The sequence below is a fragment of the Phoca vitulina genome, unplaced genomic scaffold (genome assembly GCF_004348235.1).
Source record: "Phoca vitulina isolate PV1807 unplaced genomic scaffold, GSC_HSeal_1.0 scaffold12, whole genome shotgun sequence".
Taxonomy (NCBI): domain Eukaryota; kingdom Metazoa; phylum Chordata; class Mammalia; order Carnivora; family Phocidae; genus Phoca; species Phoca vitulina.
Window position 1 is genome coordinate 25,034,125 of NW_022589715.1, and position 15,972 is coordinate 25,050,096.

At 57.1% G+C, this 15,972-nt stretch overlaps 1 protein-coding gene across 15 annotated transcripts in view; it reads right to left on the reverse strand.

Moving 5' to 3' along the window:
• The window catches only part of DYSF (dysferlin), a 202,959-nt gene that overhangs the window by 65,161 nt on the left and 121,826 nt on the right, over window positions 1–15,972 (reverse strand). For 14 of the 15 annotated variants that reach the window (XM_032410734.1, XM_032410730.1, XM_032410732.1 and 11 more), the window contains 4 exons: window positions 12,778–12,959; window positions 9,933–10,073; window positions 9,056–9,085; window positions 7,601–7,630 (listed from right to left, as the gene is read on the reverse strand). In XM_032410734.1, the coding sequence (XP_032266625.1) occupies window positions 7,601–7,630; window positions 9,056–9,085; window positions 9,933–10,073; window positions 12,778–12,959 (383 nt within the window). Of the gene's footprint in view, window positions 1–1,562; window positions 1,605–7,600; window positions 7,631–9,055; window positions 9,086–9,932; window positions 10,074–12,777; window positions 12,960–15,972 lie in introns of all 15 variants that reach the window. The other variant, XM_032410719.1, reaches the window with a different exon arrangement.

The following is a 15,972-nucleotide window of genomic DNA, read 5'->3' on the forward strand; positions in this document are numbered from 1 at the left end:
CAGCTCTACTAGCCCATGTGGCACCTTTGTGGCAATTAAAGAAAGACGTCCCTTCCTGAAGACTCTTTACTTCCACGTCAGAAAATCGTCATATTTTACTAGTTTATTAGAACAAGACACTTTACTGCCACCTACTGGAAAATTGTTATAATAAAAACAAATATATGATGTCTGCGCTGGTAATTGCCTCCCCTTAGACACAGAGCCCTTGTGCAGTGCACAACCCACACGTCCATACAAGCAGGCCCTGACACTCGGGAAATGTTGACTGTAAATAAAAGGGCTATGTTGGATACTTTACAGAGCTTGCCTTGTGTAATCTCATTTAATAAACACTGGAATCAGTGGATTAATTCTCCAAGTGATTTGCTTTGGGCTCCTTCTCAAATGATGGTGCATCCATGTACAAATGCTCTGACGTAGATGGCGGGAGCAGCTGGAGCACTGACACACATTGGCTTCCTCCTGCCTCCATGAATCACTTCACAACCAACCCCAGCTGTCACTCCTGCCCAGCGACACACTGATGACACTACACTTCCCTGACCTGCAGCGGTAAGAAGCTCATTTCTAGAATCAGACAGACCTCAGTTCTAGTTCCAGCCCTGCTGCTTTCTAGCTGTTTGACCTTGGGCAAATTATTCAACGTCTGTGACTCATTACCCTCATATGAAGATCCAGGATAACAATACCCTCACGAGCCCACTCCAACAGTCAGTGAGAGAACAAACAGAAAGTGTCTGGCACCCAGGAGCTGCTTTAGGAAACTGTAGTGACAGCAGGGATGACCTGATTGTTGTCGGTCCCATTGCTTTTACCATTAGCGTTGTCGTTCTCCCAGGGTGACTTGAGGGGTACCCAGCCACCAGAAGCATCTCTCAGAACAACACTGGCTTTGTAATTAACTATCCCCGTGCCCCGCGGGCACAAAGCAAAGGAATTCCTAATCTACCTCCACACCTTCAATGCAGGTGATGTGGGATAGGAAGCAGCTACATTTTCAGACTGGCTGGGAGACAGGTGCTGTCAGGAGGGGCCATGTGCCGAGCTGCCCCAGGGCACAACTCCAGGGGGTGCTGTGCACGTCACAGTTCCCATAAGCAGTGGCCTAGAGGGTGGAGACAGGGCTCTTTAAAAGAAGGGTTTTGCCTGAAGTTCATGGTCTGTTCGTGGCCTGCTTAAGGCTGATGCCCAGCCCAATGTGGGGGGGGGGGGGGCAGGGCCAAACATCCAGGACCAAAAGGAGCACAAAGAAGGGATCAGAGAGGCAGAAAGATCAAACCTTTCTCACATGCTTATACCGTTCTCCTGAACCACCAGGAAAACTCATTACTATAGCTCCCCCACCCAGAACATTTCTCTCCAGGCCCCCAAACTCTGGGCGGTGTCCCTCTGATTCCTGTTTCTCCCTCATTTCCACGTTCCGTCTTTCCTCCCAGCTCTGTTGAACTCCATGGTGATGACGTTCCTCTCTACAGGCTGAGGACCAGGCTCCCCATTTTCAGGAACCTGTTTATGAGGAGGACAGAACCAAGAACCTCGAGAAGGCTAGGCTCCAGTACCGTTTGGAGGAGGCCCTGGAGGAAGAAGGCAGGTGCACACAGCTGTGGAACGCCAGGCCCAGCGGAAGCAGGAGGAAGAAACAAGCAGAGACAGTGGTTAGAGGTATGTCCACCGGCAGCTTCCTTGGCACGGCGTGAGGCCACCATTCTCCATCCCAAAGCCATCTCTGTCCACCTCACTGTCCCCAGGGGTCCAGGCACACCTTTGCTCCCTGCTATTTGTCACCAGGATCCCTGCCTCTGCAGCCCACCCCCACCCCCCCACCTGGCCTGTGAGCTGCCACCACAGTCCTCCACCCCCCTCCCCACTGTGTACACCGCACTGCCCATCCAGCCCCGCAGAGTTATCACTGCCTCTCTTGTTCCCCAACACTGTCCCGTCCCATCCTCCCCAATTCTTCACACTATCTGCTGGATCATTTCCTTCCCTATTTAAAGATTGTCTCTTGGATCCATCCCTGCCTTGCTCTCTGTGTCTTCCAGCAATCTCCCTCCCCCTTCCCTCTCTCCCTAAAAAGGTCTGCCTCTATCCACTACCTCTTTCACTTCCGCGAGGCCCTCTGCCCAATGCACTCAGCTCTGCCCCCAGCACCCGTGCCCCGAAAACTCTGTCCAAAGTCAACAACCTGCTTGTAGCTCAGCCCAAAGGCCACTGGCAGGCTCGCATCTCTCCCACTCCCTCAGCAGCCTCCTGCCAACTGACCTCAGCCTCTTTCCTAAAACCATCCCTCTGGTTCCTCTCCGCTGCCCTTTCCCCCTCTCCACCCTCTGCTGGCTGAGTCTCCTCCTCTGCCCAGCCCTCTCCTGGGATTTCTGCCTCCAGGCATCTCCCCTAAGCCCCAGACCCACATTGCCAACCTCTTACTGCTCAGTTCACCCATGTGCCCTACTGGCCTCTAATACTGAACTGGTCCCAAACTGGATTCTCTAAGTTTCCCCTCAAAACCTGCTCTCTCCCAATGTCATCTCAGAAACCAGCCCCATCATCTACCTTGACGATCAAGCTAAAAAGCCCCACACCACACTTGGCTCTCCTCCCCCTCATCACCGTGTCCGATGGACCACCTGGCCTTCATGATTCTGTCTCCTAAACTTCTCGCATGCCCATCCACCTGTCTCCTTCCCTCGGTTCACGCCCTCACCCTCTCTCACCTGGATTCACCAGCACCCCCCTAAGTGGTCTCCTTGCATGTGGTTTTGCAAATCCCTTCCCAAGAGCCAATGCATGCTGTATTCTGCAGACAAGGGGGATCTTTCTAGAATGTCATTCTGTTTAAAACCCATCAAACATTCCCCAGCCACTCAGGATGAAGTCCAAACTCCTTAACATGGCCTCCAAGGCCCCTCATCTTCCAGTTCCTTCTGACTTCTCTGGTCTTGCCTCTCACTAGATAACCCTCCCTTCCGGTGTCCCAGATAAGTGATGAGCCACCTCCCCGCGCACGCTCAACACTGGCCCTTCTGAACACTAGCAGGTTGCAGGAGGCAACACATTCTCTTTACCTCTGAGGCTCGCAGTGGCTGGTCCCTCTGTCTGAAATCCTCTTCTGCCCGCTTCATCTGGCTACCTCCCACTCAGACTTCAGATCTCCATTGAAATCTTCCCTGGGGTCTTGAGCTTAAGCTAAGCACCCCCCTGGCTTCTACAGCAAGTGGACTCACTCCCGCTGAAGGACACGCCACCCCGTACCATCTGTGCGTGTTAAACCAGCAACTCTGCAGGCAGGGACCACAGCTGAAATCTCTGTCCAATAACTACAGGATGCTGAATGGGTAATTGAGGGGAGGGAGAGATGGCGATGGGATGAATGGGTGGGTGGATGGTTGAATGAAGAACTGACTCCAGCATCCCCTCCCCTCCTTCCCAGCACTCCTGTCTGTGCCAGCCTGCTCCGTGCCTGCTCATCACTCCCTCGGTCTGAATGGTCTTCCCGTACACCTTCCGGAATCTAACACATCTCTCAGTGCCTCCTTCAAGCTCTCCATCTTCCAGAAAATCTCCCAACCACCCCCAGAAACTTCTTTTCGCCCTATTCTCTGGCTTCTTTGACCTCTAAGTGACCCTGTGGCCCCGTTTCCCAAGGTCCTGACTGGTCTTGGACACCTCACTGGGAGAGTCCTTTGGCCCTGGCCAGATGGCTGGCTCCTGAGCCTGAGCTGCTCAACTTCTGGTCCAGTCAACCTGAGGGGCTCAACACCTCCTTCCAGGCCAGTGATTCTTGGTGGGGGTGGGCTGCAGCCTACCAGCATTGCCAGGCAGGGGGACGTATAGACTTGAAGTGTCACCAGGACATCCTAATTCACTGTCCTACGTGAGACAGGGACTCTGAAGACCACAGACCTCAAAGGCAGCCATACAATACAATATAAGTCTAATTAGATGAAGCCACGCTTGACCAATGCCTCCCTTGCTCGCCCTCCCCACCCACCCTGAGCGCAGGGCAGACGCGGGGCTGCTCCATTGATGGGTCCTACAGGTGGGCAGGGCGTTTACCGAACTGCCTCCTCTGATCAAGAGGACAAGGACCGAAGGATAGATGAGGCTCTCTCCCCCAGCAGAGAGAAATCTACCCTTATGCCCCCTTCAGTCTATCTGTCCAGCAGGCCAGCTCAGTACAGAGAGCCGAGGACAAGCCATGAGGGAGACTTCCTCCCCTAGGTCCAGGGGCCACCACACCAGACAGATGTTCGTTCCCAGGGCAGGGCTGGGGGAAGGGTTGAGCTCCCCCAGCCACCTAAGTAGTCCTGTTACCAGTAGCCCCACGGACCCCCACCTCCCCCAGCAGGGTACAGTCAGAGGACCTCTGGACCTTCAGATCCTGGCTCCTCAAGGAGCGGCAGGCGGGGGCAGCCAGGCGTGCTGGGAGGGCTCCATTGTCTGCCTGCCCCACCCAGCTCGTTAGGAACAACATGTTGCTCTAATTACACTTCCCAGGAAAAACAGTGTTTTAAATTAAAGCCTTGGGGGAGGGAAAGGGGGATGGGGGGACCACTGGGTTTATTTTCCTGATTGCAAAACACCAAAATTTTCCTTCTAGTGGATCTGGGGGTGCGGGAGAGTACCTTGTGTACATCTCAGACTAAAAGCCATACCCTGGAGATGGAAGGGGATAGAGTGACATCTGGTTGGCCCCCTGAGCCCTCCGCGAAAACAGCCACGGAGCCTGCAGTCCCTTCCACTAGGGCATCCCCTGCCTGCCCTGCAGCAAGACAGAAGCGGCAGAACCAAGGGTAATGCCCCAAACCACGTCCCCTTCAATGGTCAGGTCTGCAAGCCCCAGCTCCTGCCTACAGCGTCCCCAGGTCCCCAGGTGGGATCTCCTTCTGCACATGCTCCACATCCTCAGGGGCCCCCAGCTGTTAAGGAAACAGCCATCACCTCTTCTGCTGCCCTTGTGGGTGTGTGTGTGTGTGTGTGCGCGCGCACGCATGTGTGTGTGTGTGTTCTTGCGCGTGTGCACACTCGCACACACTCACACGTGCATGTGCACACTCTCCAATTCTCAGGAAATCTAAAATTGCAGTTTCTTTGAATTCATTCCCCTTGGCAGCATGGACCGCCTTTGTTCTCCAGACAAGAAGGAAAAGAAACGAGACAGAGGGCTCAGAAGAGGCGGGGAGAAGGAGGGAGAGAAGGAGCCAGAGGCCAAGGAGCAAACCGAGGAAGAGGGAAACAGGAAGGGAGAGCGGAAGAGGAGAAGGCGAACAAGGCTCAGGAAGGGGGGAGATTCTTACTCTACCCTGACAGAAAGACAGACTGGGCAGCTGGGGAAGGAAGTCCTCCCCTCATCCATGCTCTCTGCAAGGACCCAGGTCTCCCAGATGTCACCAAAGCCTCAAAGACACAGGGCAAGATTCCTGATTCCCCCCACCGGAGCTCCCAGAGAGGACTGCTCCAGACGGGCATAAAGCCTGGGGGGAGGGGAAATCATGTCACCCAACAAACTGGTCCCAGCCCAAGGCACTGCCACCTAGGGCCCCCCCCCCCCCCCCCCCACTGCAGGCCCTTCTGCCAATCCCGCCTTCAGATGCTAGCTCAGTGTCACCTCTTCCAGGAAGCCATCCCCACGGTCCTCCATCCGCTCTGGGAGCCATCAGCACAGCATGGGCAGATGTCATTCCCAGACACTCTGTCTCCCACACGGGCATGGGATACACTGGCCAGAGGCACTCCCCACCAGAAAGGCCATCCCTAAACCATCCTTCAGAGTCACAGAAGCCTCTTACCTGGTCCTGCCCCTGGCTCCCCAACCCACACCCGCCGGTGGCCACACAGTTTCCTGACAAAGCCATCTGCCCTGTCTGCTCCCAGACTTTTGAAGGCTCCCGTGGCCAGCGGCCCAGAATTGAAGCTGCCAGCGTGTCTTCTCACAGCCCTCAGGGAGAGCTTGTGCACTCTTCACGGGGACCGGGCTGGGAGCCTGGAGGGGGCTGAGCGGGGGGATACAAGGCAGGAGCTTGGCCACAGCAAAGACGGAAGACTCCTGCTAAGGCCTCGGGCTTCCTGCAGGCCCTGCAGCTGCAGCTGGACTGACCTGTCCCTGGGGATTCTGGAAACTACATAGGACCCAGGACCTCGGCATGAGGCTTAGCCTTCAAGTGCACGGAAAGTGGCCCAGCCATGGAGCCCCAGGTCTGGGGTCGGGGCCCCTGAGAATAAGGGGGTCCACAAGATCATCTTCTGGGGTCATTCCCTAGACCGGCTGTTACTCCATTCATCCTGCTGGGCCTCGGACGCTTTGAACCTGCTGACTCAGGCCGCCCTGCCCCATGCCCAGCAGACCCCCAAGATGTGCTCTCCTCTGGCCCTGCAGACCCATACCCCACCTCAGTCTGTGGCTTGGCTGGCTCTGCAGCAGGACACTTGGCCCTCTCTGGGGTCTGGCCCCAAAGCGGCAAATTTTGATTTGCTTCCTGACAATGAGACCACAGCCAGATCCCTGCTCTCGGAATCTGAACCTTCACTGTTACATATTACAAATCCAGTTATTAAGGACTTTAACTTTTTTTAATAACTCATCCCTGGGCTGGGTCTTCTTCAGAGCAGGCTGTGGGTTTTGGCCACAAAGTGCTCTCAATCAAGAGAAAGGGCTCCGTGCTGCTTCCCTGGACAGGACTCTGCTCCCCTTTCCAAATCGGCAGTCTTTCACAACTGTGGCCAGAAGCAGGAGGCTGCCTGTCAGGCACAATTATGGCCAGCTCACTTGGCAGACCCCACCTCGGTCTCAGAGCAAAAGGAAGTGAGGTAAGGGGCGCGGGGCCTGCGGATCCCACATCCTGACCCTGCACTTCAAGTCCAAATTGCACTGAAAATGTCAAATGGTGTCCGCTCCCAGCCTGGGGATTCCCTGATGGCAGGAAGTGACTGCCCTTTTCCCAACCCATCTGACCAGGGTTCTCCTTCCTGTCTCCCTGCCCAGGCCTCAGCCCCTGCTCCCTCCTGACGACCTGCTCACAGATGTGCAGGAGGCCATAGGGGAACGTGCTCCTCATCCCTCATGGCAAAGGATATAGCCTTACTTCCCCTGGAAGCAAACCCTAATCTTCTTCCAGAACCTAGGAATCCCCAACCCCACCGGCCCCTAAAGCAGCCAGGCCCTAAACTGGTGCTTGGCCCCCTCAGCCAAAGGCACGTTCCCCATTTTCCTGCAACAGTGTCTGGCTAATGCTACCTTCACCAGAAAGGCTTCCTTGACTACTCTGGCCCCTTATGAACATTTTATTCTTGAAAACACGCCACCTGGTACTCAGCCAGACGAGGCTTTATTTCTGCCAGGAGCTCTGGGTGAATCCGGCCTCCAACAGGGCAGCAAGCCGTCTGGGGCCAGAATCACGCCAGGATATACCCCAGGCAGCCCTGGGTCTGCACAGAGTGTGGGGAATGAAATCCAGTCAGGTCCCTAAATGGCAGATGCCCACTGGGGCACCAGGAACCCAGATGGCTCTGGGGCACTTGCCCAGAGGCAGGCCTTCTCCTTCCCTCTGTCCCTGCCCACGCACCCCCAGCCACAGGTCACAGCTACAAGGGTTCAGCTCACCTCGTCCAGGATTCCCGATGTATCCTGCACCTAGGGCGCACCATGGGATGTTCCACGTCCAGGAGATCGGCAGAAGGAAGAGAGGAGGGGGGGTGGGTAAAAGTTTAGCATTAGTGACAAGGAGCACTAGGCTGGGGCAGAGATCAGCACACCAGAGTGTCACCCTCAGAGAAGCCAACAGAAACCGCCTCCCATCAAGGGTCAGGGCGAGGTGCTTCCAGCCAGGCCTTCCACGCGGCTCCTGAGAAGGAAGGTGTGATGGGGTGTCGATGCGGAGACTGGTGGGAGAGGCCAAAGCATAAGCCTAGAGCCCAGGCGTCTCTGGAGGGGACGGGAGAAAGGGAAGTGACAGGTGGTGGGAAGGTTCCTAGACCCTGCGCAGCAGCCCCGGGAAGCAGCCAGGCCTGAACCCCCGCCCCCGCCCAAGCTGCTGTTTCTGCTGGAGCACGTGGACCTGGGAGAGGCAAGGAGAAACAACCCGGATCCCCAGAGGCTGGCAGGCCCGAGAGCAGGAGTTTGGACTGGACAGGAGAGAGAGGGGGAGACAAGCCAGGGTGGGGAGCTGGGGAGAAGCAGAGGGTGGAGTGGGGGGCCGGGGGCAAAGGAGGGCCTGCAGGGTAAGAACTGTCTGGAAATTGTGCAGGCTGCCTCGTAAGGGGGGAGGCATCCAAACACAGCCTGAACGACCGCTTCAAGCTGCAGCTGAGCCTGGCGGAGAAGAGTACTTCCCGAATCGAATTAGCAGGGGTGCCAGTAAAGGGTCTGCATTTTCTACCATGACCCCCCCACGAGAAGAAAGGGGAGCAGGGAGCAGGGAATGGAGTCCCCACCACTAGCAGAGGGAGGAAAACCAGGTCACGGTGGAAACCAGGAGCTGGGGAAGAGCTTGGGGACTGAACACGCCTCGGAGCCCCTGGAGGGCTCATGCATACCTGGGGGAGGGAGGGCTGCCCGGTGCCCTCAGGGTGCACTTCAGTCGGTTTGAAGTGGGGCCCAAGACTCAGCATTTCCTACCACACGCCAACGGTTTTCAGTCCCAGCTGCACCTTAAAATCCCCGGGGCAGCACCAAAGGCCACCAGGGCCTGGGTCACTCCCCCAAGAGGTGGTGTTTTGTTTGGTCTGTGGTGCAGCCTGAGCACTGGTGATTTCTCAAGCTGCCCAAGGGATTCTAATAGGCCACCCTGCTGAGGGACACTGGTCTGGGTGGCCATGAGGTCATTTCATTCTGGGAGTCTGTGATTCTCGGACTTCTCAGGGAAGAAGGCAGGAAAGGCCAGAGCTGTGCAGGGACCCCAGCCCCTGTTCACTCTGCCCCATGGTCCTCCCTCTGCTTGAAGGCAGGATGGTGATGGTGAATGCCTGATCGCCCTTCCTAGCCAGGGGTGGGGTGGGGGTGCTGCAAGCCAGAAGGACGGCAATCAGTTAAAGACTTAAAGGTAAGAGAAAGACTTACCTCAAAACCAGGAATATGGTGAATGGCCGGCTAGGGTGCAGAAAAAAGAGAGCTTCAGTCAGGTGCCTGTCACCCAAGGCCCCAGCATCCTGCTTTCTGCCCTGGCCAGGCAAACACATTTCCCACCATAAAATGACACTCATGGAATGTATCAGTGATCAGACAGTGCAGGGCTTTGCAGACTCTATTCCCTGGAGGCCTAGGGACTCTTCAGAGGAGGCTGGAGGTTGTGGGCGACTGCAAAGGGAAGCCGGGTTGGTGGTATGTGGTGCCCCCCTCCAGACACCTCACCTGGAGTAGCCCCATTTCTATCTGGCCTACCTATGGAGGTTCACACCACAGTAAGAGCAAGTTTGGAGAGATGGCTGTAAACCCAAATGCCCTATTTCAGAGCAGGGAAGTGGCTGGCCCTGGGTCACACAGCTAGGCCATGGCAGAGGCAGGACTAGAACAGAGGTCCTGCCTATACCTGTCCGTGGAGATGCCCCCATCACACTTAAGCCCCCCCAAACCAGATCACAGAGGTCCAACTCCCAGAAACCACTTCAAGTTATGACCCAGGGAAAAATATAGCCAATGACCAGAAGGATTCAGGCATTCTAGCACAGTCCAGATTCCAACACTCTCCTTAATAGTGAGAGCACATTGTGATTTGGGGTTCAGAAAAGATGGGCAAAGCCAACCCTCAGCAGGAGGCCTGACAGCGGGTGGCTGTTCAGTGTTCCCCACTGACTGCAGGCCCCCAGTCAGGGAAGAAGGATATATTGCAGTCCCCTCTCCTCCACTGGGGCATCCCCTCCCTGTGCCCCCCATTTTCCCCCACTATGGATGTACTCCCTGCCTAGGCCTCCTCGATCTGGATATAAACCAGCCTCACCTTCTCTCTCTGGATGAGCTCAAAAGAGGCCAGCAGCTCGCCCGCCGGCTGGCTGCCCCTAATCAGCGGGAACCAGGCCAGCCGGGGCATCCGTTCCAGACTGGGCTGACACATGCAGCGTCCCATAAACTCATCTGCACCCTAGACCGGGCATGGAGAAAGAAGAGTCAGCATCTCCCAGTCCAGGGCTCCAGGTGGCCTCAGAGCAATCACCAGAACTATATCTGGCCTCTGGAACTAGAAAGGGACTCAGGAGTCAGGGCAGCCCCCTGGGGCAGAATGCTGCGCTCTGCCCCCCACTTAGAAGAATGTAGGGACAACATGCAAGTAACCTCCGACCACCATTGCTAGATTTGAATTCCCATCGTGGTCAAAAATCCCTCTGTATGTCTAACTAGCCTTCACCTTGATTGAATTTAATCAGGCTCTGAGCTTCTTTGAGACCACAGTGATAGCCCCCTAGCATTTCCCTAAACCCCCTCAGCACAGGAGGTGTTCGACATTTCCAAGGGTTTTGCATCTCCTTTAAATCCCCCCACTTTCTAGCTGGGGAAACTGTGATCACTCATCAAATTCAATGAGTCTTGTTAAAATGATGTTTTGATCTTATCAATCATGCTCAGGCACCTTCCATGGCTCCCACTCCCTGGAGGATAGAGCCCACAACTCCTCTGGCATGGAAGGCCCCCCACTGGAGCCCGCTGGCCTCTCCTGCCCTGCCTCATTCTCTCCGCACAGCCCCTACTCCAGTCGGCTGGCCTCTGCTGCCCTCTCAGCCCCTGGCCCTCACATGGGCCACTTCCCCCAGCCGCCCTGCCCTCTGCCCATCTCCGCCATCCCCCACGGCCCTGCCCAAGTGTGGCCCCCTGGCGTGGGCCCCATGACCTCACTGGCCTGTGACTCCAGCCTTGTGATTAGCTTCCCCAAGGGGGCAGCAGCAGGACCAGGGTCTCAGCCAGATGGTGCTGCAGGCCTTCCAAGCCCCGGTGCGTCGCCCAAGGCCCTCATCTGGAGAGACCTGAGCAGAACTGGGAGGGACCAGTGTCTGCAGTCATGCCACTGCTGGGGACATCCCCAAGGGCCACTCCAGAGTGGCCAGCACCTCCTGCATGAATGCCTACACGGCAGGTGATAGTCCAGCATTAACCACTCAGTGTGGACAGCAGCATGGTGCTGGGAGAGATCCCGGATGCCCCTCTGGCCCGGGTGTTGCCCCATTAGTTGCGGGTCATGGAGAGGTGGTGGGGAGGGGAGCCTGGGCAGCCAGGCCAGCAGGAGGAGCTCGAGGCAATGGGTGTTTGCCAACAGGTACAGAGTCATCTGACTATGTTAACAATGCACACAGCCTCTGCTCTCCCCCAGGACCCTAGAGCTCAAACACCCAGAAGAAGCCACGGCTCTTCTCCCCCTGTGATCCCTCTTAGACCCTGGCCTGCTGGAGAGAGACAGGGTCAGAGCAACACTTGCAAAAGAGGAGGTGAGATGCTACTGGAAGAAAGACGGTGTGCTTGCCAGCCTCCTGCCCCCTCCCCCCAGTATTAGCACTTGCACCTGCTCCCCTGCCCAGTCCCCCGGCCCAGCACATCCTGGTCCTCCTGCCTCCCTCTTCTTCCTGCCCCAAAGGTGCCAGGCCCTGTGCTCTTCCCCAGACAGTCCCAAATAGACTCTTGCTCCAGGTGCTCATTCCCCTCCCAGAGCCAAGGGAAGAGCTCTTAGGTGGGCCTCGCCAGCTCAGGCCTGCCATTGCCCACCGCCAGCTGGCCCCCTCCACCCAGTGGGACACCCTAAATAGCATCACCTTGCTCCACCCCCTGGTTACCACACCTTCCCAGGGCACCTGACATCCAGCCATGGCAACTCTTTCTGGAAACATCTTCCAAACCCTGCTCCTCCCCTTTTATCCACTGCCACCCCACCCAACCCAGGCCGGGCCCCTCTGCCAAATATCTGTCAGCCAACCCAGTCTCTCCCTTCTCTCTTCTTTTCAAAATGTTGCTCAACCCCCTCACTCCCTTCTCCCCTGGCCTTGTACTCCTTTCTCCTCCTTCCCAGCCTGCCCTCTGCTCTCCTCAGTCTCCCCTTGCCCCATGCTGTGCTGGAACACCCCTCTGCCTGACCCTAACACCCCAATTGTGTTTCCTTCAGGGCCTGGGTCTTCCCCACAGCCTTCCCTCAAGTGCCAGCCCTGGGCTATCTCTCCCTCCTGGCCATCTAGAGCTGCGCTGTCCAGTACCTGAGGCAATTCACATATAAAGTTTAATTAATCAAGACTAAAAATGAAAATGGAGTTTCTCGGTTGCGCTAGCCACTTTTCAGCTGCTCGACGGCCACCTGTGGTGAGTGGCTCCCATTCTGAACAGCACAGCCACGGAGCTTGGCCGGCACGACCGGAGGTTCTGCTGGACAGCTCTGGACAAGGGCCCTGCCTGTGCCACCACAGGGGTCTCTGCTCGGCAGGGCCTTCTCGGCTCCCACCTGCACGGGGAACGCCAAGTGCCGGCCACTCCGCCCAGCACAGGAGCGCTCGATAACTGTGGAGTCGACACAGCTCTCAGATGGGGAGAGAGGGCTCCTGGCCTGGAGCCTCAGAAGCAAGTTAGAGGCAGAGAAACCCTGACCCACAGCTCCATCCCCTCTCCCTGCTGCAAGCACAGCACACGTGTGAGCAATCCCTTTTTAATTGCTCTAGGATAGTTTTAAGGGCTCTGTAGCCTGTGGGGCCAGGGGAGAGGCCAGGCCTTCCTGTGGGGTCTCCTCCCCGTGGGGTCCCCCCCCACCCCCCACGCCCCGGCTCCTGGAGGGCGTGGGCAGCGAGGGGCCGAGGGAGGAAGGCAGGCTGACTCACGTAGGTGTCGTGGTCATACAGCTCCACCACAATGCTAGGCGGACGCTCGGCGACGCTGGCCGGCTCCCCGAAGATCTCAATCTCATAGAAGATGAGCGTCTGGTCCCAGGTGGGGTTCAGAGTGTTCTTCACCACCGCCGTCTTCTGGCTCTGGTGCAGGAAGGACACTATGGCGTAGGGGTCTGGGGGGGCCAGGCACAGGGAAGGGGCGGGCAGGACACAGCACAGACCGTGAGAGTTGTCTGCTCAAGAGTCCTGTGGGCCACAGAGCTGGAGCAGAGCCGTGGCTCCTGCCCTGGAGCAACAATCTACAGGTCAGAGCCCATTTCCCCAGTACCCCCCACCCCCACTCCCAGCCCCAGCCCTCTCTAAGGCCAGTTGGTGGGCCACAGTGGAGAAATGGAGCCGAGGCCCAGGAGAGCGGGCTCTGGGCTACTTCCTGGGCTGGCCACCGGGGGCCAGGTCCTGCTAGATGAAGTGGATGCCCAGATGGTGCGTTCCTTCATTCACCCAGCAAGCATTAATTGAGTGCCTTCTGCATGCCAGGCCAAGAGCTAGGTGCTAGGGACTGAGAATACAATTGGAGCAACCATAAAACTACAATTGTGATCAGCACTTTGAAGAGTGACTCTAAGTCGCAGTGGCGTGTGAGAGAGGGGGGTCTATCTTCCTAGAGGAAGGGTGAGTACAGCAGAGGTGCTGTGAGCTCAGACTGGGGTGCCTAGGCCTGCCTTTCAGCAAGCCCACGCCGGCAGCCACACAGACAACAAACAGCCTGTAGGGAGCAGGACCAGTTCCGAGGCCTCTCCAGGGATTCAGGTGGAGATGGTGGTGCTCGGATGGGCAAGCGCACCAGAGGGAAGCCCATGGACTCCAGAGCTGTTCAGCAGTGGGTCATGTGACAGGATCCCTAAGATCCCTACAGCTCCCTGCTGCCCCAAACCATTGTGCAGCCTGCCTGCCCCAGCCACGCCTGGAGGGGGGGAGAAGCCCACCCACTAGTCATTCCCCCCATCTGCTCCCAAAGGGAAGTTACTGTCACTAGAGGAGATTCGACGGCCATGGCTCTCAAATGTGAGCATGCAGCCGAATCACCTAGAAGGCTTTACCCAGACTGCTGGGCCCCACCCCCAGAGACGTGTTCATCAGGTCTGGGGTGGGGCCTGAGAATTTGCATTTCTAACAAGTTCCCAGACGGCACAGGTGCTGTCCTCCAGGGCCACACTTGGGGAACCAGTGCAGGAGAAAGGCCTATGGAACTGAGTGCACGTAATCTGGGACAGGGGCAAAGGGCTTGGAGGAGGGGCTCCTCCAACTTCTCCCACGAGGATATCAGAGCCGAGCAGGATCCAGTTTGCTGCCATTTTGTAAGACTCACAGTGCCAGATGCTGAAGGACAAGCAAGTCCAGAGATGCAGGAACCTGGCGGCTGGATGCTAGATGTCTGGGAGGGCTGAGCCCAACTGCGCTCACATGTACTCTCCACCCTTGGCCCCCGCTCCAGCCTGCAGCACCCTGCCTCCTCGAGCCTCCCAGTTTAGCCCCAGCTGTGTGACCCTAGACCCTCAGTGCTAGAGGTCCGGTGCTGGGATGTCCAACTGTAATCCTGGGACTGGGATGGGGAGACAGCACTTCCTCACGAAGGGAGGGGAGCGGGATGGTTCCTTGGCCTAAAGGAGACCAAATGGCACACTATGGCCATTGTACAGGAGGTGGCAGAGAGTGACCCTAGAAGAGGCGGGAAGGTTGGGGAGGACTCCCAGCAAGAGATGGGGGGAGTAGGGTCCAAGATTCTGATTGTTGGCCAATGGCTAATTTTAAGGGTGGGGGAGATCTAAGCTAGGAGGCAGATGCCATGGGCACTCAATGGCTGAATAATGTTGGGTTTGGCTAACAGGAGGTAGCCGCCAGCATGGAACCAGCCTTCGGGCACAAAAGCCACAGTAGAGTCAATCCTGGAGGGCTTCCTGAAGGAATCTGGTTTTGAACCTGATTCGGGGGGTAGAAGAGGGCAGTGCAAGGCCCTTGACAGGGAAAGGGGCAGAGGAGACATGCCCACCCGTCTTGCCACCCCCACCTGGTGGAAACCTCCCTGACACGGGGCTCCCCCTTCCATGCACCAGCCCTGGTAGGGCTGGCCCCAAGCACTTCCCCTCCTGCCCCTGGCAGGGCCCAACGGCGTCTGTGCATTTAATGAAACCGTCTGGCTGTGATACCATCAGCTCCAAGCTCGGCAGAGAACCTCTCCCTGGTTCCAGTAAGGGAAAGAGGGCGCGTTCCGATAAATAAAACCATATTAGAGAGCCGGCGAAAAAGCCCCTTTTGTTCCAACCCCCCATGCTTCCCAACGCTTTATTTTTATAAGCGCAAGGGCCCCAGACCGAGCGCGTTTACACAAAGATCACAATTGCACATTGTAGCGGCCGTGCACGCTGTATTGGTGTTGGCAGCACCCCCCACGCTGCCCCCACCCCAAGCCGACTCCTTCCAGCAGCCCCAGCAGCCCAAGCAATGAGCTCAGCGCTGGGGGAACCGGGAGGGGGTGGCTTTCAAACAAAAATCACCCAGACCCACACACGCGCCCCGCCCGCCCCTGGGAGGAAAAAACACACAACAAAGGCATTGTAAAGAGCAGGCCTGGAGGCCTGGGGCCTCAGACACTGGGCTACTGTGTGCTGGGGCCCGGCTTCTCCCCCCACAGGGCCCAGCCCCTCCAAAAAAAAGAAACAAGGGGGGCGGGGGTGTTGCTGAAGCAAGGTGGTCAGATGAGGGAAAGCCAGACCTACGCATAGACACATCCCTCTTCCAGGAAAGCCCAGAGGAGGGAGCAGCAGATCCCAAGGAGAGGTGGAGGGGAAGGTAAGGGGCTGGTTCTTCTCTGTCCACTCCAGCCTAGCACTCTTCCCAGGGCCACTCCCACAGAAGAGGGGCGGCATTGGCCTTTGAGCCTCACCCACCAAGCCACACAGAGCTGAAGGGGAAAGTGGCTGGACTGGAGCTCTCTGAGGACCATTAGCGCCCTAGGCAGCTCCAGCTGTGAACACACATGGTTCTATGGGATGCCATCACCTCGAGAGGCCCCAGGCAGGTGGTTCTTTTGCTGGACCTGAGCTCTGCTGCTCAGACCTCCTAGAGCTTTCCTAGACCTTAACAATACACTAAGCCCTCCTCCTAGGCCCTCCCACCTTCCCAGCT